At 56.4% G+C, this 23,367-nt stretch overlaps 1 protein-coding gene across 1 annotated transcript; it reads right to left on the bottom strand.

Annotated features, from left to right (window-relative positions):
* Positions 1 to 5,894: 5,894 nt before the first annotated feature.
* On the bottom strand, positions 5,895 to 21,488 carry LOC119108278 (protein KASH5). The gene is made up of 11 exons (XM_037231856.1): positions 21,416 to 21,488; positions 21,111 to 21,260; positions 18,658 to 18,747; positions 17,389 to 17,451; positions 15,042 to 15,239; positions 13,906 to 14,142; positions 13,441 to 13,549; positions 11,906 to 11,979; positions 9,601 to 9,716; positions 9,387 to 9,498; positions 5,895 to 5,972 (listed from the first exon to the last, which is right to left on the bottom strand). The coding sequence occupies exons 1-11, from the start codon at positions 21,470 to 21,472 to the stop codon at positions 5,895 to 5,897; spliced, it is 1,284 nt and encodes a 427-aa protein (XP_037087751.1). The 5' UTR covers positions 21,473 to 21,488.
* Positions 21,489 to 23,367: the final 1,879 nt, after the last annotated feature.

Genomic DNA, 23,367 nt, shown 5'->3' with positions numbered 1-23,367 from the left:
GTGAGACCGTCAAAGAGGCATTCTTCGGAATCCATCCAGGATTAGTGTGGAGTGCCGTCGTGCGGTGGTAATGCACGCACGGAAGGAGATCCAGTAGATAATTTTGTCTCGGAAAGCCGACAGACTGACACCGCGCGAAGATGGCTGAATACTAACGAATCCACTGTGGCTTTCCTCAAGTGAACTTAAATGGTATTTGTGGGTTTGACGTCATCCCGTCTTCCTGGAGTTGGGGCGAAGGAGGATATCGAAGTCTTCGTGACAGAACTTGCTGCTGATAAACTCGCGAAGCTCCCGTACGGCTGCTCGATGGAAGACGACACCACAATAGCCGCTGTCACACGCACAAGAGTGTAAAATCTCTTCTTGTGCCGTGTCCAGTAGCTGAAGTGGAGCCGAACGTTGGTTGCTTGCGCTGTTCAGCCACGCCGCGGCACCAGACGTTGCATCGTGTTGTGCTCATAATGAGCTGTCCAAAGACGGCCGGTCTCTGGTCGGGTGACCGTAAAACGCTAACACGGGTGCACATATTTGCTATGTCGATATCCTTCTCTTCAACCTATCAATATGCTCTATTCTCAACAACTCTCCCGGCAGTGCTGAAGACCGGTTACATTCATCTGGAGAGCACCGAAAGTAAAGAATAATCCAAGCTTGGGGTCGGTTTCATTTAACCTCGTCAGAGTCCTTGCATGTTTATGGAGGTAATAGAAGAGCTTAAAGCAGGTCTTGATCAGGATTGGAGATTATTGACGCTGCACAACTGCTTAAGGTTAACTAACTGTGTGTAAGGATTTTCTTGTGAGGCGTCGTAAATATACCGACCCATCTCATGCGTCAGGCTTGGCCATGGGTCAGACATATAACATGCGCCATGTAGTTCAATGAGATATATGTACAGATGAGTGAAAGCTATCGGCACGCGTTAGGACCTATTTTAGAAGGTGATAATTCCGGTACAACGTCCATGCTCCTTACTGCATGGGTCCCATCCCCATTATACCTGTAATACCCGATTTTACGAATGCATCTGACTATACCTTTTGGAATACCCTAACATGTCTTAATGCGCTGAGATGATCTCGAACTACTCAGAACATATGAATGCAGGTTTTCATTTTTGACATTATTTGAACATTCCGCGCAGTAAGCGCACGTGAAAGCGGCGAATTTATTATGCTTCTTTAGGTCACATGGCCGTTGCCGTTGAATACCAAAAACGGAAGTGGCTTTTGCTTTCAGAACGGGCTTTTACATTTTTTAATCGTTTATGCCTTTGTGACTAGGCACCGTGGCCTGTGATCCTTAAGTGAATGAAACAATAGCTTGCATAGGTCTGGTATCATGCATGCAAGGATATCTTACATGCATAAATCAAATGTATGTTGCAAGGTGGAACGCCACTCGTATATAATTATTTGAATAAAGACATCGAAAATTGGAAGGCCATTCGCGTTGCGACATTATTTGAACCACGAAAAAAGAACCAGCGTTTGCACTCAAGCACGTTGCACCCATGCAGTGCATAGCTACATATGTGTGTGTGTGTATGTGTGTGTAGTATGCATAGTATGCACATCGCAATCAGCATCTGCACACTGCAATCGGTCAATCACTGAATGAAGCCATACCGGTAGAAGAGTTCCCAACAAGCCGTCACCCTTCCACAACGTCACCGTCTCCACCCCTGTGAAGCATCCCTTACCTGACCTCCGCCGCCAAGTGTGCACCAGTCGAGTCCAGGTGCCACTGTCCAGTCCAGTGCTACACAGGCCGGCTTCCACACGTCTGGACACGGCCGGGCCGTATTTATCAGCTTTGTAGCGGGAACTAACAGGATCGGGCTATCTAGTTTTGAAGACCGGCAAAAGGAAGCCGTAGCCATGTCCCCCGCCCGGGGCACGGGAAGCCGTATGCCGGGTCGGCCCGGCCCAGCCCGGCCCGGCCCGGCCGGCCCCGCCGCGTGCTGCGCCGGAAGCCCGGTGGGGAGGGGTTCGTCCGAGCGCCCGCGGGCCGGGGAAGTCCGACAGGCGACGGGCGACGGCGCGCCTCGGAGCGCGTCAGCTGCGGGCCGGCCGCTGAGCCGCCTCGCAGCTCTGGTCGGCTGGGCATGCTCGGCCAGTGTTGCCCGCGCGAGCATCACGCGCCTACATGCACGCCTTTGGGTCGATGGGACTAACTGACCCCATTGGTTATCATTTTTCTTCTTGCAGATGACGATCGCCTCGTTTGACGCTAACATCATCGGATGGTGTACTTCCCCAAGTGATATCTGACCGACGACCGTTTGATGCTTCATAGTTTTGTTGTTATTACTTGGCGTGGGATGCTGAAAACGATCTGAAGAGCTTTGGCCAAGCAACAAATATCTTGTGGGCTAGGTGCTTAGGTAACTACGGCATCTTCTGCTAATTCCTATGACGCCTTCTTCGTGAGAAAGCTTCTCTTTACGCTGGGATAGTTGTGCAAGGTTGTGATAACACGGGCCCAGTGGTAGGTCAGAGTCATCTGAGGTCACTTCATTAGGGTAACGTTTTAGCCCATGGCGCCGAACACCGACTGACGAACGCCGGAAAATAAACTTTCTTTAGGCATGTAAAAATCGTAAAAATGTTGTCAAGAGTTCACTGGAAAGACGTAGTGGGGTAAACATAATGTGTAAGGGCGCGAGCGTAGTGCATCATAACAGCGATTCGCATGAAAGAACGAATTCAGGCACCCGCATAGAGCGCGATGTGATGCGCATGCGCTGTTTTTGTGCGGGCGGCGAGTGCATCTGTGTGGTGTTAGGGAGAACATTTGTTGTCTGGCTCATGCTTTTCAAACTACCCTACTTATTATGTCTAAAGACCGTTGCAAATGCTGCATGCAGTCAGAAACAAAAGCTTTGTGAAATGTACGGCTATGAAGCGTTATAGATGGATCCAGGTGTGATCAACAGGGGTTGAACGAAGAAGCTTTTAGTTCAGATTACCTACGTGCTCATAAAGACGACTGATAATCTGGTTTAAAACGCCGGATTGGATGTTACTTGTTGGATGCCGGATGAAATGACACATTGGTCTTTTATTTTTCCCGGCGGTAGCTGTAGATGTGCCAAAAAGGGGATCAATCTGATTACCAACCGAGATCTGACGCCACAACTTCTGCGCCGATGCGCACAAATTAGTTAAAAGAGCGGAATCCATGCACCTCCTTTATATGATACCTGTCCCCATCCCCGCCACGATTTGTTTTGCGCGTGAAAGTAATGTTGTAAATACTGTTGTTGCGCAGATCACCACAACAAGCACTAGAACAGGTGTAAGAACTTGGCATCGAAGCAATAAGTACAAAGCCATTTTACAGACATCGCCCCTGATCAGATCTAGGCATGACTCTTAAATACCATAGCTGTCCATGTATATGACGCCAGCGGTCAGAAAAGCAGAAGATCGTAGTCATACTGTAAGAGACTTACCTCAAAATTGTCGTCTCATTGTAGCTCCCAATATAATTGTCTGTCTCGTCTTTGTCATTGGAAGCCTCATGCCCTGTCGTTATTACTACAGACATTTGTTAACGTCTACTAGCACGATTACATTGTTTGCAAAGATCAGTCAACCTAGATCATGTTGACAGCTAATTACCCAACATTGACATTTCCAGCACTGCCAAAGCATGACTAATTACCCAACATAGACATTTCCAGCACTGCCAAAGCATGACTAATTACCCAACATAGACATTTCCAGCACTGCCGAAGCACGACTAATTACCCAACATGGATATTTCCACCATTGCCAAAGCATGACTAATCACCCAACATGGACATTTCCAGCACTGCCAAAGCATGACTAATTACCCAACATAGACATTTCCAGCACTGCCAAATCATGACTAATTACCCAACATGGACACTTCCAGCACCGCCAAAGCACGACTAATTACCCAACATAGACATTTCCAGCACTGCCAAAGCATGACTAATTACCCAACATGGACATTTCCGGCACTGCCAAAGCATGACTCAGAACAAAGCACCGGATGGCTGTCCATGCACAACATACATCTAGCCATGATGGGACGATGGGCTAAAGGCGTTAACTTGAGAGCTGTGCCGCCCCGTCCTCTCGCACCACCTCCCAGCAAGCACCACGGTCAGGACAGGCGCGGCCAGGCCGCCAAGGCTTACATTTTCGCTGTTGGAGCAAGGCCCGCCCGGTCCTCTGCCTCGCTTGTAATGGCAGGAGGCATGGGAACCTGCCTCTGTGAATGCGCGGGAGTGCGTGGAGAATGGCTATGCCAAAAAGGGTGTTCGTGAGATGCACACCTTGAACTGCCGGTGGTGTTGTTCTGTTGAGTGTTAACGCTTGATATGGGTATGATTTTTGACCATCGTGCCAAGTTCACTCTCCTACCTAGTTGTGTCAAGCAACAAATGTATGTTTACACCGACGACATGGAATATTAGCCCACTATCCTTCAAATGGTCGGGCTTCTAAACGACATCGATGATTTGAAGGCAGCCTCTCCATCAAAGGCACGGTCTAAAGACACGCCCAAGGCCTTCTCATGGAGTTACAACGCTCGGAACTTTTGCTTTGTTTCTGGTACATTTTCTACTAGTGAACGGATCACATTACGAGTCCACGTTTCCGATTCGGGATGTTCCCCTTAGGAAGGCGCAAATCTACCAGAGAGAGGACTGTCGGAGTTCTGCTTTACCGTTATGCAGACTCGGGGAGCTCATGCTTTTTTAGCAGTTGAAAGCCATCTAGAAACGCTATTTACATGCATGCAAACACCTATCTGATCTAACACATGCCACCAGGCAACATGTTTGAGGCGTTTTCAGTCATCGGAAATCATCGCTATGCCTCGACCTGGACGCTGCGATCAGCAACATTGAACATAGTGCGGCAGCATCCGGTTCCGCCTGAGGCAGTCTAGCCTGCCTCAGATTTTCTAGACCCAACAAGATGGGAAACCCACACCTGACGCGATTCCCATGCCGCATTCTTCATTGCGCATCACGTTCTGCGAGATGCCTGCTTGCCTTGCCTGTGGATGTCATCAGCACGTCTTCCCTTTGTTCCTATTGCGCGAGGTCGGGTCATTCAAATGCCTCCGCTACCGTCCATCCACCTTTTCGTTTTCTATTGAAATTACGTTAGCTATCCTCCTTGTCGTCTTCCACGCATGCAGTCGCTGGACAGGAAGTTCAGTACTGTCTGCTTACAAAATATGGTGGTGCTTAGCTATAAAAGCAAAATGTTCTCACTGATATGAACAGTTTACTCTCGATCTGAGCATAATTCAGATGCTGTGAATGCACCGTGATCCACAGCTTGGTGCATTTCCTCACCCAATCCCAGCTTTAAGTCTAAATATGAACGCAGGTGCCACAGGCCACATAACACGGCCACAAAATTAAACAGCGCGCGTCGTGTGTAACCACAGAGCCAAACCCAACTGGAATCTAGGCTCGAACACCTCAGATTATGTGTGAGCAGATCAATCCGCGCCAGCTCCTTCTATGCACCGCACCGTGCATAGAGTATCAAACCTGCAGGGAATCGAATAGCTCATTTATATCGCTCTTTTTCTGCATCCAAGGTGGAACGTGGAACCGCAAACGGTGACGCCAACGAAGAAATGTTTGGTTTGTCGCCATGACCCCGCCCTCCCCTACATGTAGCATTTTGACATGTAACACCTCGCCGGTGAAGGCTCTCGTAGTTCCTACAGTGTTCAGTTCCACCATGCTCACTTCCATACGCATGCACGTAGGTAAAGATTTCCCGTGCCATCGGCTTATGGGACTTCACGTGAACGATGACGCCATGAGACCAGCTGATTGAAGCCGTACATGAAGGGTGAAAAGTCAGCTTCCGCTGAACATTCCAGGCCCCTCACGCCGCCAGCACGCGCAGCGGGAAGATGGGTCGCATTCCCCACGCTTCGGAGCCGTTCTCCGGTGTACACGCCGGCTGGGGAACCCGCCGACGCAGGATTATGTCGCCGCCAACGGATGTGACTGGATCACGGCGCCTAGCTGGTGTCGCCACGACTGCCCGCGGTTTGTTAGCGCCGTATTGCGAGCATGGGGTTTTCTAGGTTGAAATTTCTTATGTTGAGTTATCAACCTTCAGTATGCCAGAAGGTAATGGTTAGACTACGTTGTAACGCCAAATAACGATTTTATTTACAGTTTTCAATATTTCGACTGTATTCATCATTGAGAGTGACAGGGACTCAGGAAAACTTGGCAAGATATTACAACGAAAAATAAAGACTCGCGAATCCAGAAAATCTACGAAATCCCAATTTGCGCACACTCACTAAAGGATGTTAACCGGATGAATAATCCAAGTTCCCAGCACGCCACATACCGTTCAACATAAGGCTGCAGAAAAAAACACAAGCAGCCGAGTCGTAAGTTTGCAATATCCGACACAGAGTATCACGCAAGAACATTTCTTGCCGTTTATCAGCCACCATAAAAATGGCCTGAACCTCAGGCATTTACATAACCCTGAAGTGTTGTTTAAATCAGGCCAGCGGTGAGCTTGTACATTCAGCCTTGGGCGCACAGCTTTCAATGGCCAACAAATTCCTGCTGAGCTGTGTTGTTTTTCCAGCATTTAACGTTGAACTGAATGCGGAGCGTTGAGAGCTTGGATGCTTTCTGAATTTGGGGGCATCTTTTACGGGTAGTGTCTGCGTACATTGGGAGCGTTTTCTGGACCCAAGTGTCTTACCCTTCAAGTGTAAAATTTTGGTGAACCTTTCTGAGCCCTTGCCACTCTTGAGGGTGAGCGCAGATCGAAATGCTGAGTACTGCCAGTATAATCGATATCTAGCATTACAGCGTCGTTTAACCAGTACCTCTTGTATTAAAGTGGTGTTCTGACAAACGTTAACTTAACACAACTTTCAGCTCATAATGCTGAAAATTGGTACCTGAAGGCCCTTTTTCGGGTATGAGGTTTTCATCAGTCGGGCATGCTCTGCAAGTTTTCGAGAGTAGGCTGCTCAGCCTACTCCGCTCCTGGCTGCTGTCGCGACGCTTCTCTTGGGATCTCAGATATCACTTCCAGGAACATGATTTGCCATCTCCAGTCCGCGGCATCCTCTGCAAACCAACTATCGTGGGTGTTCGCCCAAAACCCTCCCAGTTCCCTCCCCAGTCAGCGCATTTCACAAGCGTCGCAAAAGACCCTTCTCCGAAACGGAAAGCCTCGTTTCCTTCTGGGTGAGGAAGCACGGCCCACGGAGCGGTGCAGCTGTCCATGCGCAGACGCTCAGGTGGTCTGGCTTCCCAGGGAAAATCGATCGATCATATGTAATGCGACATCGGGCGCAATTCATTGTGCGGGCAACCGAGGGCGGCTAATTCTCCCGGCTGCGAGAAGTCCCTCGCAACCCCCCGCCCCCTTCCCTCCCTCCCGGTTGTTGCCATCGTGCCAGGCTCTGAAAATTGTCTAAGTACCGCTTTTAACATTTATGTTAAAAAACGGGGCGGAAAGTCTCCTTAGTCCGTTCGTTCCAGGCACTTGGGCGGGCTCAGTGTCCGTCCGGACAGACTGGACCGCAGACCGTTGCCACTGAAACGCGGACGCATTCCCGACACGTCCGCCACGTGCCTGCCTCGAGACCCGGCACGTGCCCGTGCGGTGGCCCCGACAGCAGAGCACGCGAACGGCCCATCCCCTACCGGCGCTGCTCGTATCACCCCCCGCCTCTCGCCGTCCCCTTCAAAACCTCCCCACGGCGTCCGGCAACCACCAGCGTGAATCCCCGTCGTCGAGGCACGCGCCGAAGCAGAAGCGAGAGACGATGACTGATATATTTACACAGTACGTATAACCACTGACACCGTACGAGACAGGATATCACATCACTCGACCCATCTACACCGTGACTCTACCAGACGTCCGCTGGACAGCGGAGCCATCCACGCGATTGGAATGAGGCGGAGGCAGATATAGAGTAAAACGCGCGTCAGCCAGTAGATCCTCACCGTTGGCGGGGACCTCACTGGAACCGGGCTCTTCGGCAGCCTACCTGACTCTAGAGCTGCGGCTCGGGGGAGGGCTACTTCGCAGGCGTATACAGTGTTCGCGACCACATTCAGGCAAACTTGTTAACAACTAGCCAACAATCAGGTATGTATGTAGACATGCACAGGGCATTAGCCAGATCGCGACTCCAAATAAGTAAGCAGCTGACTTCCAAAGCCCTTTATACCGAACGACCGAGTTGCCATGCAGAGTAATTGCCCGTTTACATACAGTTCAGTGGTAATTACGCGTACACACAATTTTGCGCGGAAAGCAGTTCAGCGTCAGCCAGAGGGCGGGCGAGCCTTGCCGGCCTCTCCGCTCGGCCCCGCCCCAGTCCTGTGAACCACACAGACAGCGCGACGGTACGCTGCGAGCGCAGGCCGGCGGCTGCCCTGTCCAGCTGTTGGTGCCTGGTGGGTGTCCATAGGTCACCTCGGCGTCCAGGTGGCCCGCGACCGGGCAGCAGCGGCTCCCGGCCTCTCCATGCCGCGGAAACAGCGAGATGTCTAGAGAATATACGAGCTAGGGGCATGCCTACGGGTGCCACAGAGAGAAGGGAGCACGGACGCATCGGTTCACTGCATACAAGACGCACACGTGGGGCGCGCCGCCGCCGCCGCAGGCTGCTGCCGGGGCGGCCTGCCGGCGCTGCCGACTCACCGCTCGCTATACCACACCGACTACACGGTCCGACGGACCTCTCTCTCTCTCTCACACACACACGGGTGCGCCGTCTAGCCGCTGATAAGGATACCCTGCGGCCCGCGGGCGGTTCATGCACCCCCCGCGGGCGTACCACGCGCACCATCACACCCGTCCTGCCTCCGGCCGCCCCCACACTCGGTCATGGTGGCCAGCCATCTGCATACGTGCACCGTCCAGCTAAAAACGAAGGCCCCGAACGGAGCACTGTCCAACTAGGGAAGCATGCGGCATGGTGGTCAAGCTAGTGAATGGCGTCTGTCCCATTTGATTCGACTTCGCCGGGGGACAGACGGATCGACGTATCGCTGCATTCGTGGAAAGTCAATGCGAGGCTGAAAATGGATGTCGCTCTGTCCGTAAATTATGACGAATCAATACAAATGGCGCCTACGGTTAGCATAAACTCAGCGTTGCGCTTCGGTGGAGGCCGGGGGAAGCGAAAGCAACCAATCGTCGGCGGGGTGGCGCCTCCACCCTCCGCCAGAGGGCGCTGGCCGGCTATAGCACCGTGCTGGGACTGCCGCCGCTGCGCTCCAGCTCGCCGGCCGGCGTGGCGCGCGCCGAGGCGGAGCGAGCCGCCAGCGGCAGGCCGGCGCCCACCACCGGCGACGGCGTGTAGGAGCGCGAGCGCGCCGACACCGGCTCGAACGGGTCACGACGGCCGGCTGCCGGCCGCTCGAACTCCATCGTCGACGACTGCGTCAGACAGCCGGAGTCCCGGCCGCCGGACGCCGCGAACGGGTCGCTGGCGCCGAACGGGTCGGCGCCCGAGAACGGGTCGGCGCCGGCGAACGGGTCGGCGCCGGCGCCGTCGAACAGGTCGGCGCCCGGGTCGGCGGCGCCGAACGGGTCGGCGCCGGCGAACGGGTCGTGCGCGGAGAACGGGTCAGAGATGGCGAAAGTCGGCGGCGGCGGCGCGGGCGACGTTGGCGCCGACCAGGCGTCGCCGGAGCCGCTGGTGAACTGCAACACGAGGCGCGGCACTCAGCGTCGGCGGCGGACCAGGCGGCTGACACCCCAGACACCGAACGGGCTCCGGTGGCGCGGTACCACCGCAGGGGGCGTCGCTCAGGCGAGCCCTGCATCCGGGCCACGCTGACAGCGACGGCTCGTCGGCCACTGTGACTAAACGGCAGGTCACTGGACGGGAACACACGTCACGAGCTGGTCACGGATGTCGAATTGACAGAGGCCACCGACAAGGTCACGCCCGACCACTGCTCATCGCTCCCGCATTGTTGCCGCCGGCACACAAGTGCTGGTCGAGGTGTCACACAAAAAGGTACACTTCTTTACAAAACACAGTGTGTTTTGCGTCACGACTCCCACACGAAAGTGATGTAGCCTCCGTCCTAGCGAACTTCCCCATCATGCATTCACCAACGACGAACGAGTTGCACGGCAAACAGTGCAGGCGACACGTGTTTGTAGGTAAAGCACATGCATATTGGTGCTGCAAACAGCACCCAGTGCAAAACATAAAGGCTACGATCAGCACAAAACCATTCCAAAAACAGCACTAACGATCTATGACGCGTTAGGAACTGAGCGGGGGACATCGCAGCGTGGGAACGCGACGTGCGGAGCGCCGGTCCTGGCAGTGCGCCGCGCGGCGCGCCACACGCGGCGCCACGCGTACGGGCTCGATTAGCGGCGCCAGTACACGCTGTGGTGCACTGACTGAGGCCGGCCCTCTAACCTCTACAAGCGATGAGTCACTACTCTTTACGAACTACCACTCCGCACAACACACGCAGCGTGCGTTGCCGCATGCTGCACGTGGGCTCAGTGAGAACGGCGGTGATTGGCGTGGCGCGCTCGGCGGTGACGAGAGCGACTCGCTTGGGGCGGGGGCGAGGTCATAGCCAGGGCACACGTGACCGCGCCGCCGCGCCGCCAGCCCGTCTGCTCCGCTGGTCACAACCAAACGTGCCGCCGCTGCAACCATGCACCGTGTACGTCGGGAGAAGGTGCGAGAAAGGGACTGGGCTCAAACGGCGGGAGACCGGCATGGCTCAGATAGCGGAAGACCGGCATGGCTCAGACAGAGGAACACCGGCATGGCTCAGACAGCGGAAGACCGGCATGGCTCAGACAGCGGAACGCCGGCATGGCTCAGGCGGCGGGAGACCGGCATGGCTCAGACAGCGGAAGACCGGCATGGCTCAGACAGCGGAACGCCGGCATGGCTCAGGCGGCGGGAGACCGGCATGGCTCAGACGGCAAAGAGGCCGACAGGATTAAAACAACGGGACCAGCAGGATTGATACAGTTGGAGACAGGCAGGGTTCAGGCGGCAAGAGATGGCCAGAATTTAGACGACGGGAGACCGGCAGGTGAGGAGAAATAATAGCGAATGGAAAGAGGGAGTGAGAGGAAAGATCAAACAAAAGGAAGATGAAGTTAGCCAAGAGACCGTGACAAAGAGCGGAAAAGAAAGGAGGGCGAACGGAGGGGACTGTTGTGTACAGCGTGAGCAAAAACTAGCGCAGATCTTCACGACACTCAAACGGCGGGTTAAAGCGAAGTACAATACCTGGAGCGACAGCTAGTCGCGTCCAAGGTGTGAGTAGCACGTCACTGGAAGGCAACACGGCTGTTAATGGGATCAGGCAGACGCAACAAACGCACCAACCACCTCTTCCACCACCACTACCGTACGCAGGCACTCGGTTTGCGCCGAACGGGTTAGTCTAGACTGGCTGCAGGGACACGTCTGGGTTAGTCCAGACTGGCTGGAGAGGGACACGTCAAGTGGGCCGCCGTCATCTCCACGCCCTGCTACAGGCAGGGGCGCCACTCCAGGGGCGCCAGTCCACGGCCGCAGGCATGGCTGGCTCCGCGCCCTGTTCAGCGGGGGATGGGAGTGGGGGAGGGGGGGGGGGGCGACATAAGCACAGCACTCACGTGCAGGCGGCCCGGGCGCCAGCTCGTGACTATTTACTGGGCATACCCGACGCCAGACGGGTGATGGAGATTCCACAAACGGATCCGGCTAATCTCGTCAGAGATTCTTGCGACATCCAGAGTCCAGCACTTTCCCTGAGCGGACGTCAGATTCGGGAAGATGTCTTCTCGGGGCTGTGTCGGCGCCCCGGGTGGCGGGGAGTCCAGTCCAGCCCAGCTCGGCCCCACCGCGCTCAGCGCCCCACCACCACCACCACCACCACCTCTTCCTCACACCAAACCCCGCGCACCTGGTCGAAGTTGGCGAAGTCGGCGAACCCTCCGGCGGCCACGGCCGGTTCCGGTTTGGCCGCGAACGTGGGCGGCGGCGGCCGGGCCGGCACACTCTTGGGCGGCGCCGGGCGCGGCGGAGGCACCTGGTGGGCAACATACAAAATTGAGTCACGAATTGGCGCCGCCAGCTGGCGCGCGCAACGCCAATGTCGGCAGGGTGCGGAGGAGCGCGAACCCACCGCATGGCCGTCCAACAAACGAGTGTAAATCGCGTGGCGCATCACGAAGCGGCCCCAATGCGTAATGAGGACGAATGAGCAGGCAGTGCATCTGGCGACTAGATCAAAACATGATCAACGAATGATATCAGCAGGCAGCCGCCCCCAAACCATTAAATGCGGTTAAATCGGGAACACATCTTGTGTGGCCAAGAAAGCTGAACGCGATAACATACGTAACAGTCGTAACGCAGATGATGAAAAACTACGCTAGAGCCAGAAGGCAGACACTTTCGGACACCAGCGACTTTCATCAATGCTCTAAAAAACCTTTCTCGAGAATTTCACGATTCAGAGTCCACTGACTTGAACTTCACGCGCCAATTCACGGCTTAGTTGCTTGAGAAGTGGTTGGCTATGAATTCAGCCAGGCTGGGCGATTTTCGTTGCCATACTCAAGGAATCGCATTGACCTACGGGCTTTACATTCGAGACCTCCGTTCTACTGCCCGGGTACTGCGAAAAGCGTTATGCTTTGGCAGACGCTGATTAGATCAACCCCAAAAATCAATGCACCACCATACCGGCTGCATGGTCCGTTCAATCTCGGTTCAGACAACATCTGGCACCGGAGATTGGTTTCGGAGGAGATAGCACTGCCTGGTTTCCGGTCCACATTTGGCGATAAGTTGCAGCTATACAGATTCGCCCGCACCGTGCTGCTAGTTCCACGCGAGCATGTGCTCTGGTGCCTTCGATTTGACACCAGCCCTAAACTAACCGGTTTCGCACTAACCGGCAAAAAGTCTAGTGCTGCTAGTTATTTTCAGGTCTAAGCACGCTGTAATTACGTTTCGTTAGGTAAAACCCGTAGTTCAAAGGATGAACTGCCTGCTAGGTCACGCAATCATCATTATGCTGGTTGCTAAGCAGCTTTCGCTGTTTGTTTAGAAGGCATGTGGTTTTCGCTCTCTGGCCGGAACGCCTGGCGATAACGTCACAGGAGCAATATTTCACAGCATTTCCACATGAACGCCAGACACACGCCTGGTCGGCACATTCCTCTCCTATCCGCAGGGCGCCCCGTCCCCGTCCCCGGCACACGTCAGCGTCTCGCCGGACGCGGCGTCGACCTACCTTGGCGGCCGTCTTCGGGGGCAGCTCGGGCGTGACGGAGGCGGGTCGTGGCGGCGCCGCAGCGGCGAACGGCTGCGCGCCGAACGGGTCGGCGCCGGCCGGCGTCGGCTCGGCCGCCGCCGCCGCCGACGCCGGCGCCGCGTCCCACGCGCCGAACGGGTCGGCGCCCCAGGCCGAGCGGCCGCCCCCGCCCGACGACGGCCGAAACGGGTCGTTGAAGCCGTTGGCATGGAAGGTGGGCGCGGCCGGGCGCGGCGGCGGCTGTCGCACACGGAGCGAAGCCACACTCAGGACGGAGCTACCCGGGATGGCGCGGTGCGGTTCGCCTCTGAGACTTCCCACCGCGAGTCATCACTCAGCTGCATCGTTCTGGGTACGCCCATGTCACTTAATAAACTGCCAACGACGTCACTTGTAGGCTGTGACATGAGTTGTGACTTAACATATATGTATATGACGCTGTGGTAATAGCAAAGCAAACAAAAACATACCTGGCCAGCGCACGTCGCAGATATTTTGACAATCTCCGTCAGAACTTCAGCCTAAACCTACCGGCAAAACAAACCACAGGTGGCAAGGTGCAGGGTCGCCGCCTGGCCGCCGGCGGTGACGCTCACCTGGGAGCGCTGCTCCGGCTCCGGCTCCGGCTCCGGCGCGGGCGCCGGCTCCGGCTCCGGGCTGAGCATGCTGCGGATCTCAGTGAACTGCGGGTCGGCGAACGACGTGTCGGCCGGTTGCAGCGCCGAGTCGGGCACGGCCGCGGCGTCGCCGCCCTCCAGCGCCGCGTCCAGTTGGCCCAGCGCCTCCGACATCTGGCGCTGGCTTTCCTCAAGCTGCGTCACCTTCGACTTGGCCTGGGCACGGGCACAGCGGCACGGCAGGGCCGTCACCAAAGCGTAGCCACTTGTGACATCGTCACATCACTAACCGATACTAGCGCTCTGCTTGTCCCGGATGTAGGCAACAGTGGCACGAAGCTGCAAGTCAGCTACGACACCAGGCTGTTTGGGATACAGGAGCAGAGCCTAGCACAGGTGAGGTCTCATCCCCGACACTCTCCGACGGGTCTGGTCCTGCCCACGAGCGCACAGTCTCTCCACCACCGGGCGCTGGCAGCCCCGGCGGCGCCCCCGGCTGCGCGTTCAGTGGCCAGACCGCCCCTCGCTCCGATCCGGCGGCCCGACGCCGGCACGCCGTCAGCTGACCCGACGGCCCGACGCCGGCACGCCGTCAGCTGACCCGACGGCCCGACGCCGGCACGCCGTCAGCTGACCCGACGGCCCGACGCCGGCACGCAGTCAGCCGACTCGGCGGCCCGACGCCAGCACGGCAGTCAGGCCGACGCCGGCACGCAGGTCACAGTCAGCGACCCGGCGGCCCGACGCCGGCACGGCAGTCAGCCGACGCCGGCGGCCCGACGCCCGGCACGCAGTTCAGCCGACCCGGCGGCCCGACGCCGGCAACGCAGTCCAGCTGACCCGGCGGCCCGACACCGGCACGCCGTCAGCCGACGCCGACGGCCCCGACGCCGGCACGCAGTAAGCTTGACCCGGCGGCCCGACGCCAAACGACGCTCAGCCGACGCCGGCGTTGGCTTCCTATCACAAGAGTACCTGCGTGAGGCCGGGCCCAACACGGCCACGCCCGTCCCGTGCCGTGACCCTCTGAACTGCGCTACGGCTAGCTCGCGGCCGCCGGGACCGCGCGCCGCGCTGATCCCCGCCGATTCTCCAGCCGTGCCTGGGGCCGGTACCTGGCTGATCTGGAGGGCCGCGTCCTCGAGCGTGCGGGCGATGCGCTCCTGGCGGCTGCTGTTCTCCTGCACCTGCCGCTCCAGCGACAGCTCCTCGTCGCGCAGCTCGCTCAGCTCGCGCCGCTTGTCGCCCAGCTCCTGCTCCTGCGCCACCAGCGACTCCTCCTGCTCCTTCACCTGCGCCTGCAGTCGGTCCACCTGCAGCCGGCGGAGACACGGCACGGCGCGCGTTACGTGCTGCGTCCGCGTCCCCGCTGTGAGCTCAGCTCGACTCGCCGTGGCCGCAGCAGCTGTCGGCCACGGCGCTCCTCACCACTTGGATGCCTGGCTGACGTAGAAGGATGACAAAGCGTGTTTGGGAGCATTGTTTCGTCACGTATTCTGCTCCCGCCGACCTTCTCATTTTCCCTTGACGAACCAATCACACCTCGAAGGAGAGGCGGCCGTAAGGAATTTCATGGTTGTTTTTGTCACAAAGTACATAACCTGATAAATGCTACGGAACTGCGGACGGCAAAAATGCAGGAAGTTTGGATGGTGGTCAGCTGTCTTCGTGAACGCAACTGATCAAGAAAGCCCATTATGAAGCCAATTATGAAGCCAGGTAAAACGCCCAGTTCCGTAACAAGTAAGGTGCCAACGTTGGCAGCTTGCGCAGACTAGCGGCCCAGTGTGCATGCATACCTTTGCAACGGGTTATGAGAGTGGACCCGGGCTGCCACGGGTTACGAGAGTGAACCCCGGCCGCCACGGGTTATGGGAGTGGACCCCGGCTGCTACGGGTTATGAGAGTGGACCCGGGCTGCCACGGGTTATGAGAGTGGACCCGGGCTGCCACGGGTTACGAGAGTGGACCCGGGTTGCCACGGGTTACGAGAGTGAACACCGGCTGCTACGGGTTATGAGAGTGGACCCGGGCTGCCACGGGTTATGAGTGGACCCGGGCTGCTACGGGTTATGAGAGTGGACCCGGGCTGCCACGGGTTATGGGAGTGGACCCCGGCTGCTACGGGTTATGAGAGTGGACCCGGGCTGCCACGGGTTATGGGAGTGGACCCCGGCTGCTACGGGTTATGAGAGTGGACCCGGGCTGCTACGGGTTATGGGAGTGGACCCGGGCTGCCACGGGTTATGGGGGTGGACCCGGGCTGCTTCGGCCGGGCGCGAGTGCGGGGCGCTAACCTCAGCACTGCACCAGGTGACCCGTGGCAACTGCGCGCGCACCGCATGACTAGGCCCCATTCAACGTCCGCCAAATCAAGCAGATGCGCCAGAAGAAGCAAATGCTGAAGGAATGTACCCACCGGAAACGTCTGATCAACGTGTGAATTGAAGGGGTCCGGCCAGTCAGTTCCCAGCATATCAGCACACAGCCTGCAGCGCTCTACTCAAGGAGTCGTGCAATGAAAATGCCAGACATTGCATAATGTTGCATGCATGCATGGCACATGGGGAAGTCGGTGCAGCACCATCACATTCGATGGGAAAAAGGCAGTTACATCACAGGATGAAGCGATGACCTCTGCCTGGCTCAGCACTCTTCTCTTGCCACGTGCACAAGAAGACCGCGGCATTCCCGTGCCGTCTAAACTGAGATACCTTCATTACACTGCGCACGAAACTTGGCCAACTTTCAAGTCGTGGCACTTTGTTAAGCTGAACTTACCGCTGAATATTTAAGGCTTTCGCGATAATTTGATTACAACGTCCTTGCAATATTACCCGTTGCAGCGCATCTGACAGCTAACGAAAACCATGCGCCAAGATCCACTTTAACTTAATGCATCATCAGCATTTTCGCACGCATCACATGATGAACAGCAGGTACGAGCACCGCTTTCACCAGACTTTTCGTGTGTAACTACACATTTTACCGCGCGCTCGGAAGTAAAAGCCGACGTTCAGCATGTCGTGATTCGGCAAAGCAGCCGAGCTGCGTCGTCTCACACCACTCTTGTGCCGCGGATTGGACGAGCAGAACAGCCAGAGCAGCATACGACACGGTACAGAGCTCGAGTGCGGACGCGACTCGGATCCGGCCCCGCGGGCGGTCAACCCTCTGGTCAAGCGCCTGACTGCGCTAACTCACTCGGCACATTTTCAAACAGTGCGAACCGGCCGTACACCTTGCGTACGCCCGCCGCCCTCTGGACGCAGCCCGTTTGAGTCAGCGACGGAAGCAGGAGCGAATGAGCAGCAAAACACTGGAAGCGGCCCATTCCTGCGCCCGTGAGCAGCGAGCGCCGACCACCGAAGCCGCACGCGCGGCGCCCGCCTGGCGCCGATCGCCGGCGGCGCGCGCGCGCGCCCCGCATGTCAGCCCGGCCCGCCACCGCAGGGCACTCACCTTCTGCTGCTCGCGCGCCACCTCGTCTTTGGCGGCCAGCAGGTCGCGTTCCAGACCCTTGGTCTGTGCGGCACAACACGGGTCAGGTCACGAGAGGCGGCCAGCCGGCCGGCGGCCCCCAGGGCGGGGCGGGGCGCGGCACCCCACACGCCAGCATGTGCGCGCCCGGCCGGCCGACCAACAGGCCAAGCAACAGCGCAGCCGGCCGCTACCGGGCTCGGCCAGCACACCAACCAAGCGAGCAGGTGTCCTCGCCCAGCCGGCCTCTCCACTACGGCTCGGTCTGACGTCACTCACAAGCGGCCATCCGTCTGGAGGAACGGCCGGTGGAGCCTGACGACGAGATAGCTTCCATGCCACATTGGACTGCGTTCTCCGTTTACGGATGGGTGAATACTAAATGTCTGCCCTTATTATCCATGGCAAAATCCAACCGTTGTGAAGAGGCCGTCTGGTGAAACATAACCTTACAATACATACCAAACTGAAGGCAATCATTAAACGAAAGCAAATCCTGCTCTATAAAAAATAGTCCGTCAATGCACTACACATCCTTAAATGAAAGTGGCGACGTAAAATAACGGTGTCGTGTCCAAACGAGTTTCATATGCGGCACCTATAGCTCTAGTCAACAGCTCTAGTACAGGTTATTACATTTCCAGCCCACGTGGGTGTGAACACTGCACCGCACTAACACAGACCATCCACAGAGCATGCGCCTGCCACCCCGGAGGGCCCGCCTAGATCTCGCCGGTTGCCACCTGGTGTTGAAGCCAGCAGCCAAATGGTCAACGAGGGGAAAGCCATAAAGATTCTGACGATGACACTACGGGACAGCAGCCAAATGGTCAACGAGGGGAAAGCCATAAAGATCCTAACGATGACACTACGGGACATCTGTTTACCAAACGTATTCGTGCAAGGAGATTGCAAAGCACGCAAGTTGGAATTGACAATGAAACCAGTCTATTTCCCAGAGACGAATTTCGAAAGGTTAGCGCGTTAACGAATGGGCTATGACATAAGTTACAGAAAGGCGAAGAAGACAACTCATTGCAGCAGAGCACCGCAAAAATTAAAGCTCGATCGAGTGCTGTCAACAGTGGCCCTGCCGTTATTCATGTCAGGCACACAGCACAGCAGATTTCACCCAAACTACCCCTGAGCAGGCCTGTTTGGCACCCGCCAGTCCTGTGCAGCTGTCCGCTATTTACACCATGCATGGTAGATACACTGCATGCTGGGGGGAGGGAGGGAGAGGGACAGCACCTGGCTGGCGAGGTCGTCCAGCTTGCCGGCGGCGGCGCCCTTCTGGCCCTCCAGCTGCTTCAGTGTGGCCGCCAGCGTCTCCAGCTCCCTCTGCAACGTCCCGGGACGGTGACCACGACTGGTCCAAGCAGCGACTCGCCCTCGGTGCCGCCACGATCGGCGCTCCGGCGTCTGCGCTCCACTGGCATCGATAGTAATCGACCAGCCGACTCCCCGTGATGATGATAACGCTGCTTTGGGCTTAACGGCACGCCCACTAACCCTGGTCATATGGCGCCCATGTCGGCTCCTGTGTATCTGTGTACACACCACAGGAAGAATTGCAACTGGTGGAAATCTAGCCACTGTCCGGGCGCCTCAGCCCACAACATTCGTCCGGACTTCTGTCGCACGGCCGGATTAAATCTGCTCACAACAATGTCAGGAGGTAAACGGCCATCACATTTGCCAGAGATAAAAAATGGTTTACAAGGTCAACAAACCGCCTGACGTTATGCTGTAAGCCAGGAAAACCACATGCTTTAACACGCACCCCGGTGGCCGGTTGTATACCCTTCGGTCGGGTGGGGCGGGAAAGTCAAGTTGACCCCGCACTGAGATCTCAAAAAAGCTAAGGGAGCTAGAGGCACCAAAGTCACAAGGTGCGTTGGCCTCAATGTGAAAACACTTGTGTCGAAATTTGAGGCTCCTATGCCATGACCCTCGGGTCGAGTGTCAGACGGGATCAAACGTCAGATTGGTGTCCAAAAAGCCAAGCCTCATGAAACCACCTTGTACCTGTCTGTCTGTCTGTCTGTCTGTCTGTCTGTCTGTCTGTCTGTCTATCTACATATATATATATATATATATATATATATATATATATATATATATATATACATATATATTTATATATATACCCGTTCTAAGCAAAATCCCTTTGCTTTTCTTTTCAAGTCGGTGACCCTTTTCAATTTTAAAACGTCATGGTAACCACAATCCTATCAATTGGTTTCAATTTGATATTTGAATAAGCGCCAAGGATTACGATAGTTTGTACGGTTACGGTTGTGCTGATAAGGCGTGGCTACGCCGCTGCGTTCAAAAACCATTTTGGAAAAACCGTCGGGGAGGGTTATAATCCCCATCTGAGGGCGTATAAAACATTCGTTTCTTGAAATGCCCTCACAAATCACTTAAACAATATATAGAGTCATAGTGTGAGCAGCTTTAGAATTAAACAAAGATGTCCGAAACGTTCAAATGAAAGGATGACAGAATTATGAGTGAAATGATGAAATGATGACAGCTGCAAATGAAAGATGTTCGAAGCCGTGTTCGCATCGCAGATGTCTGTATGTCAAAATCTGTGATCGTTGATGCGCATCACGCTGACGCTCCAAAATGCCCCTGATGGGACGTCCAAATATCCATACACGGCAATGCTCCAATAAGCAAAAATTCGCGCCGCAGAAATTCGTCAACGTGTAGGTTTGTAGCGCAGACGGCCGTACACGCAATAGTCATATCCGTTAATGTTGGCGGCGCAGACGTCCATGGCCGATCATGTTCGAACTGCAGATGCTCATGTAGCATGTTCGTGGCCGCAATTGTCCGTAAGGTAAGCGCCTCAAAACGACACTTGAACGTGACGTGGACAGCGGTGAGACACAGTCGTGGGATCTGTCTCCTCGGAGCATGGGACAGTTTTTGCATCAAACGTCTGGTGTTTCGTCTGCGCAGGCCACCATAGCATCCGTGCGTCCTCAGGGTCCTGACCCCTCCCCTCCCCGTCACCCCGCGATTTCTGGTCGTGGCTCGGTGTGCAAAAGCTCGGTGTATAACCGGCACACACTGCGGGTACCGAAGCAGCCGAACGTCATGTGTGATCTGGTCCAGTTTAGGTAACGGTACCGGCGGCATCGGTACCACATAACCTCTACCCGTCCCAAACATCTGAAAATTGCATCGCGGAGCTGCAGTGAAAGCTTTTCATAAAGTAGAACGTGACAAGACATTGTGGCATTGTCTCTTGCGTTCATAGCCGCTTCCGCTGACGTGTTTTGTGTGATCCCCAGGACCCTGCTATTCTCTGTCGGTCTCACGAGCATCTGTCATAACAACAATACCCCACGAACATCTGTTATGAGAACATCTCCATTAAGAAGCCGAGCGCTGACGATCAAGTGCAAGGACGAACATCTACGGTTACGAACATTTGCGACACGGACATCAGTGTATGCGAACATTAGAGCTCAACAGGACTTGTGTTCGAATGTTCGCTTACAAACCTCTGCGATGAGAGCATCTGATGATGATTGGGTCTTAAGGGCGCGCTGACTTCCGTGCAATCTATGGTCATTTTGCGCCAAGTGAGAACATCTGCCTGAGGAACACTCCTCCGGTCAGCCATGTCGGAGGGATGAGCAGGATATCATACAGCAAGCGACAGCGGGTCAACACCGGGCTGGCACCTGCAGTGTGGAAGCCTCCGAGTTTTTGCTCTTGATCTGGTCTTCCTTCTGCGATATGTCCACCTCCAGCTGGCCCTGCTCCGACATCAAGCCCTGGATCTCCTTATGCATCGCCTCCAGCTCCGGATTATCGTACGTTGGTCCGGTCTCCTGCAACGGCGGGGCATGTCAGAGCACCGAAAGATCGCGCAGCAACACTGCGGAACAGACGCAGTTCCACCCAACCACCCAGAGCTAGGCGCCGCGTGCCGTGGCTGTCGCCTCTCCCGACAGCCCGGCCATCCCAGGCGACCCCGCTCACTGACCTCGCACAAGATGCCCGGGTCAAAGCTCTTGTAGCGCTTCCTCCTGAACTTGAACATGTCGGCGCGGCGCGGTCTGTGCGACTGCCGACCCCACTTCGGCCCGTCCTGTCCGGCCGGTGGGCGCTATCGCCGGACGCAGACGGGCGTTCGGCGCCGGAGCGTCCGGTCCGGCCAGATGTGGCCCCCCCCCCCGCCCCTCCCCCGTGTGCCGATCTTAGGCACCCCTCTGCGACGCCGGCCGCACGGGCCGCGAGACGCGCCACAGGGCTGGGCAGCAAGCGGTGATACACGCGTGAAACGGACCAACCAGTCCACAACAGCAGCGATGCATTATTCCTTTCGCGCTTTCCGTTAAAGCATTAAAAATGTGCGCGTAATGACGACAGTGCACCTGAAGCATGGAACCCCAATAAAAAATAAGCTAAAACAAAACAAGCTCCCAATAACTGATCCACCATAGCTCCGTGGTAGACAAGATCCATAAGTGCGTGATTACTTTCATGAATCAGATTCTGCAAATCATAAAGATTACCGGTCATCTGTTTTGAAAGCACGAGCCCGTCTAAAAATTAACTGTTCTGGTAACGCGAAACCAACGAATAATAAAACGATCAATTCCAGCACGAATTCAGTAGCTTACACGGAAGCTTAGGTTGTCAAGCTTTCTGTCTCCCTGGAGTTACGGAGAACCCGCGCCCAGCGCGGCCTGATATTATTCTGAACACGGACACGGTGTTGACACACTGTGCCGACTGTAAGCGACGAGCTAGTCTCACGCCGCTCAGAGGATCGCGCGAGAGCTTGCCATCCTAATACCGTGCAGAGCTGCTTCGGTGAAGCCGCAGCGGCGCACCCGGGCATGGGCGTTTCAGCCGAGCTGACTGCGCCGCCCACGACGCCCCAGAAGCTGTCAGCGTTGGTAATGGGACTGCTCGTGCTCGTCACATCGGCAGGAGCCCATCCAATGCTCGACGCCATCACCAACTGGGTTGCCAAGGCTGGACAGACCAAACTCGGTACGAGCACCGTAGTCCACGCTGTGAATGTAGCTGAGGGTTCCGAATGTGCGAATATGATTGTGTCTGCAGCGATGGCTCGTCAAACGCTCGCCAGTCGCTCGCGTTGACGGCTACGGCCAGTCTCTGGCGGCAGGGCAAGGTGTGCTGGAGTCGTTCTTTTCCGGCGGACAGCTGAAGAGCGACGAGACTACCGAAGACCCCATGGAGTTCGACAAACAAATCTGGCTGCAAGAGACAGGTTAGCGAGATGGCACAAGTGTTTACGTACGTGAGCGCTTGCCTGCTCAAAGCGACTCGGAATCAACCCAGCAAACATTAGCGAATCTGTCCCAGATAATCCGAGATCAATTCGAACCGGGGAGGGGGACGCGACGGTATCGTTCCGCATACGCAGACGAAGTTTGCCAATCCAGTCCCGCGCGGCCGCCTCTGCGCTCTCCCCACCCGTCGCCCTGCACCCGCTCTGACCGGCGTGCGCGGCGCGCGCCAGGCCAGGTGAAGGCGCGTCGGTTCGTGTTGAACCAGCGCGAGCGGGGCGACTACATCCTCAAGTTCCGGCGGTACTACCGCTGCCTGTCCGAGAAGCGGAGCAGCCAGCAGGGGGTCCGGCCTGCCGCCCTCGTACTCAAGGCCGGCGCCTCAGCCAGGTCAGCGGGGGGAGGGGACGGGGGTGGGGGGTGGGGGTGGGGGCAGCACCCAGCAGGGGGTCCAGCATGCCGCCCTCGTACTCAAGGCCGGCGCCTCAGCCAGGTCAGCGGGGGGGGGGAGGGGAAGGGGAGTAGTACCCAACAGGGGGTCCGACCTGCCGCCCTCGTTCTCGAGGCCGGCGCCTCGGTCCCGTCAGCGGGGGGTGAGGGCTGGGACGGGGAGCGGAGTGCATCTCTCGGGCCCATGCCAGAGTCGCCTCCCACCACAGGTGTGCATGGGATCAAG

This window comes from Pollicipes pollicipes, unplaced genomic scaffold (genome assembly GCF_011947565.3).
Source record: "Pollicipes pollicipes isolate AB1234 unplaced genomic scaffold, Ppol_2.1 Scaffold_6686;HRSCAF=7923_pilon_pilon_pilon, whole genome shotgun sequence".
Taxonomy (NCBI): domain Eukaryota; kingdom Metazoa; phylum Arthropoda; class Thecostraca; order Pollicipedomorpha; family Pollicipedidae; genus Pollicipes; species Pollicipes pollicipes.
Note: the sequence above shows the minus strand (reverse complement) of the source record. Positions and strands in the feature narration are given on the sequence as shown.

What these genes read in the sequence shown, in the direction of transcription:
- LOC119108278 (XM_037231856.1), bottom strand. Translation starts at nt 21,472, where the DNA reads ATGTTCAAGTTCAGGAGGAAGCGCTACAAGAGCTTTGACCCGGGCATC. An exon ending in TGGCGCGCGAGCAGCAGAAG is followed by an intron (nt 15,240 to 17,388) that starts GTGAGTGCCCTG and finishes CGCCGGCTGCAG; the next exon opens with GTGGACCGACTGCAGGCGCA. An exon ending in CTGGGGCGCCGACCCGTTCG is followed by an intron (nt 11,980 to 13,440) that starts GCGCGTGGGACG and finishes TGGCCGCCGGAG; the next exon opens with GGTTCGCCGACTTCGCCAAC.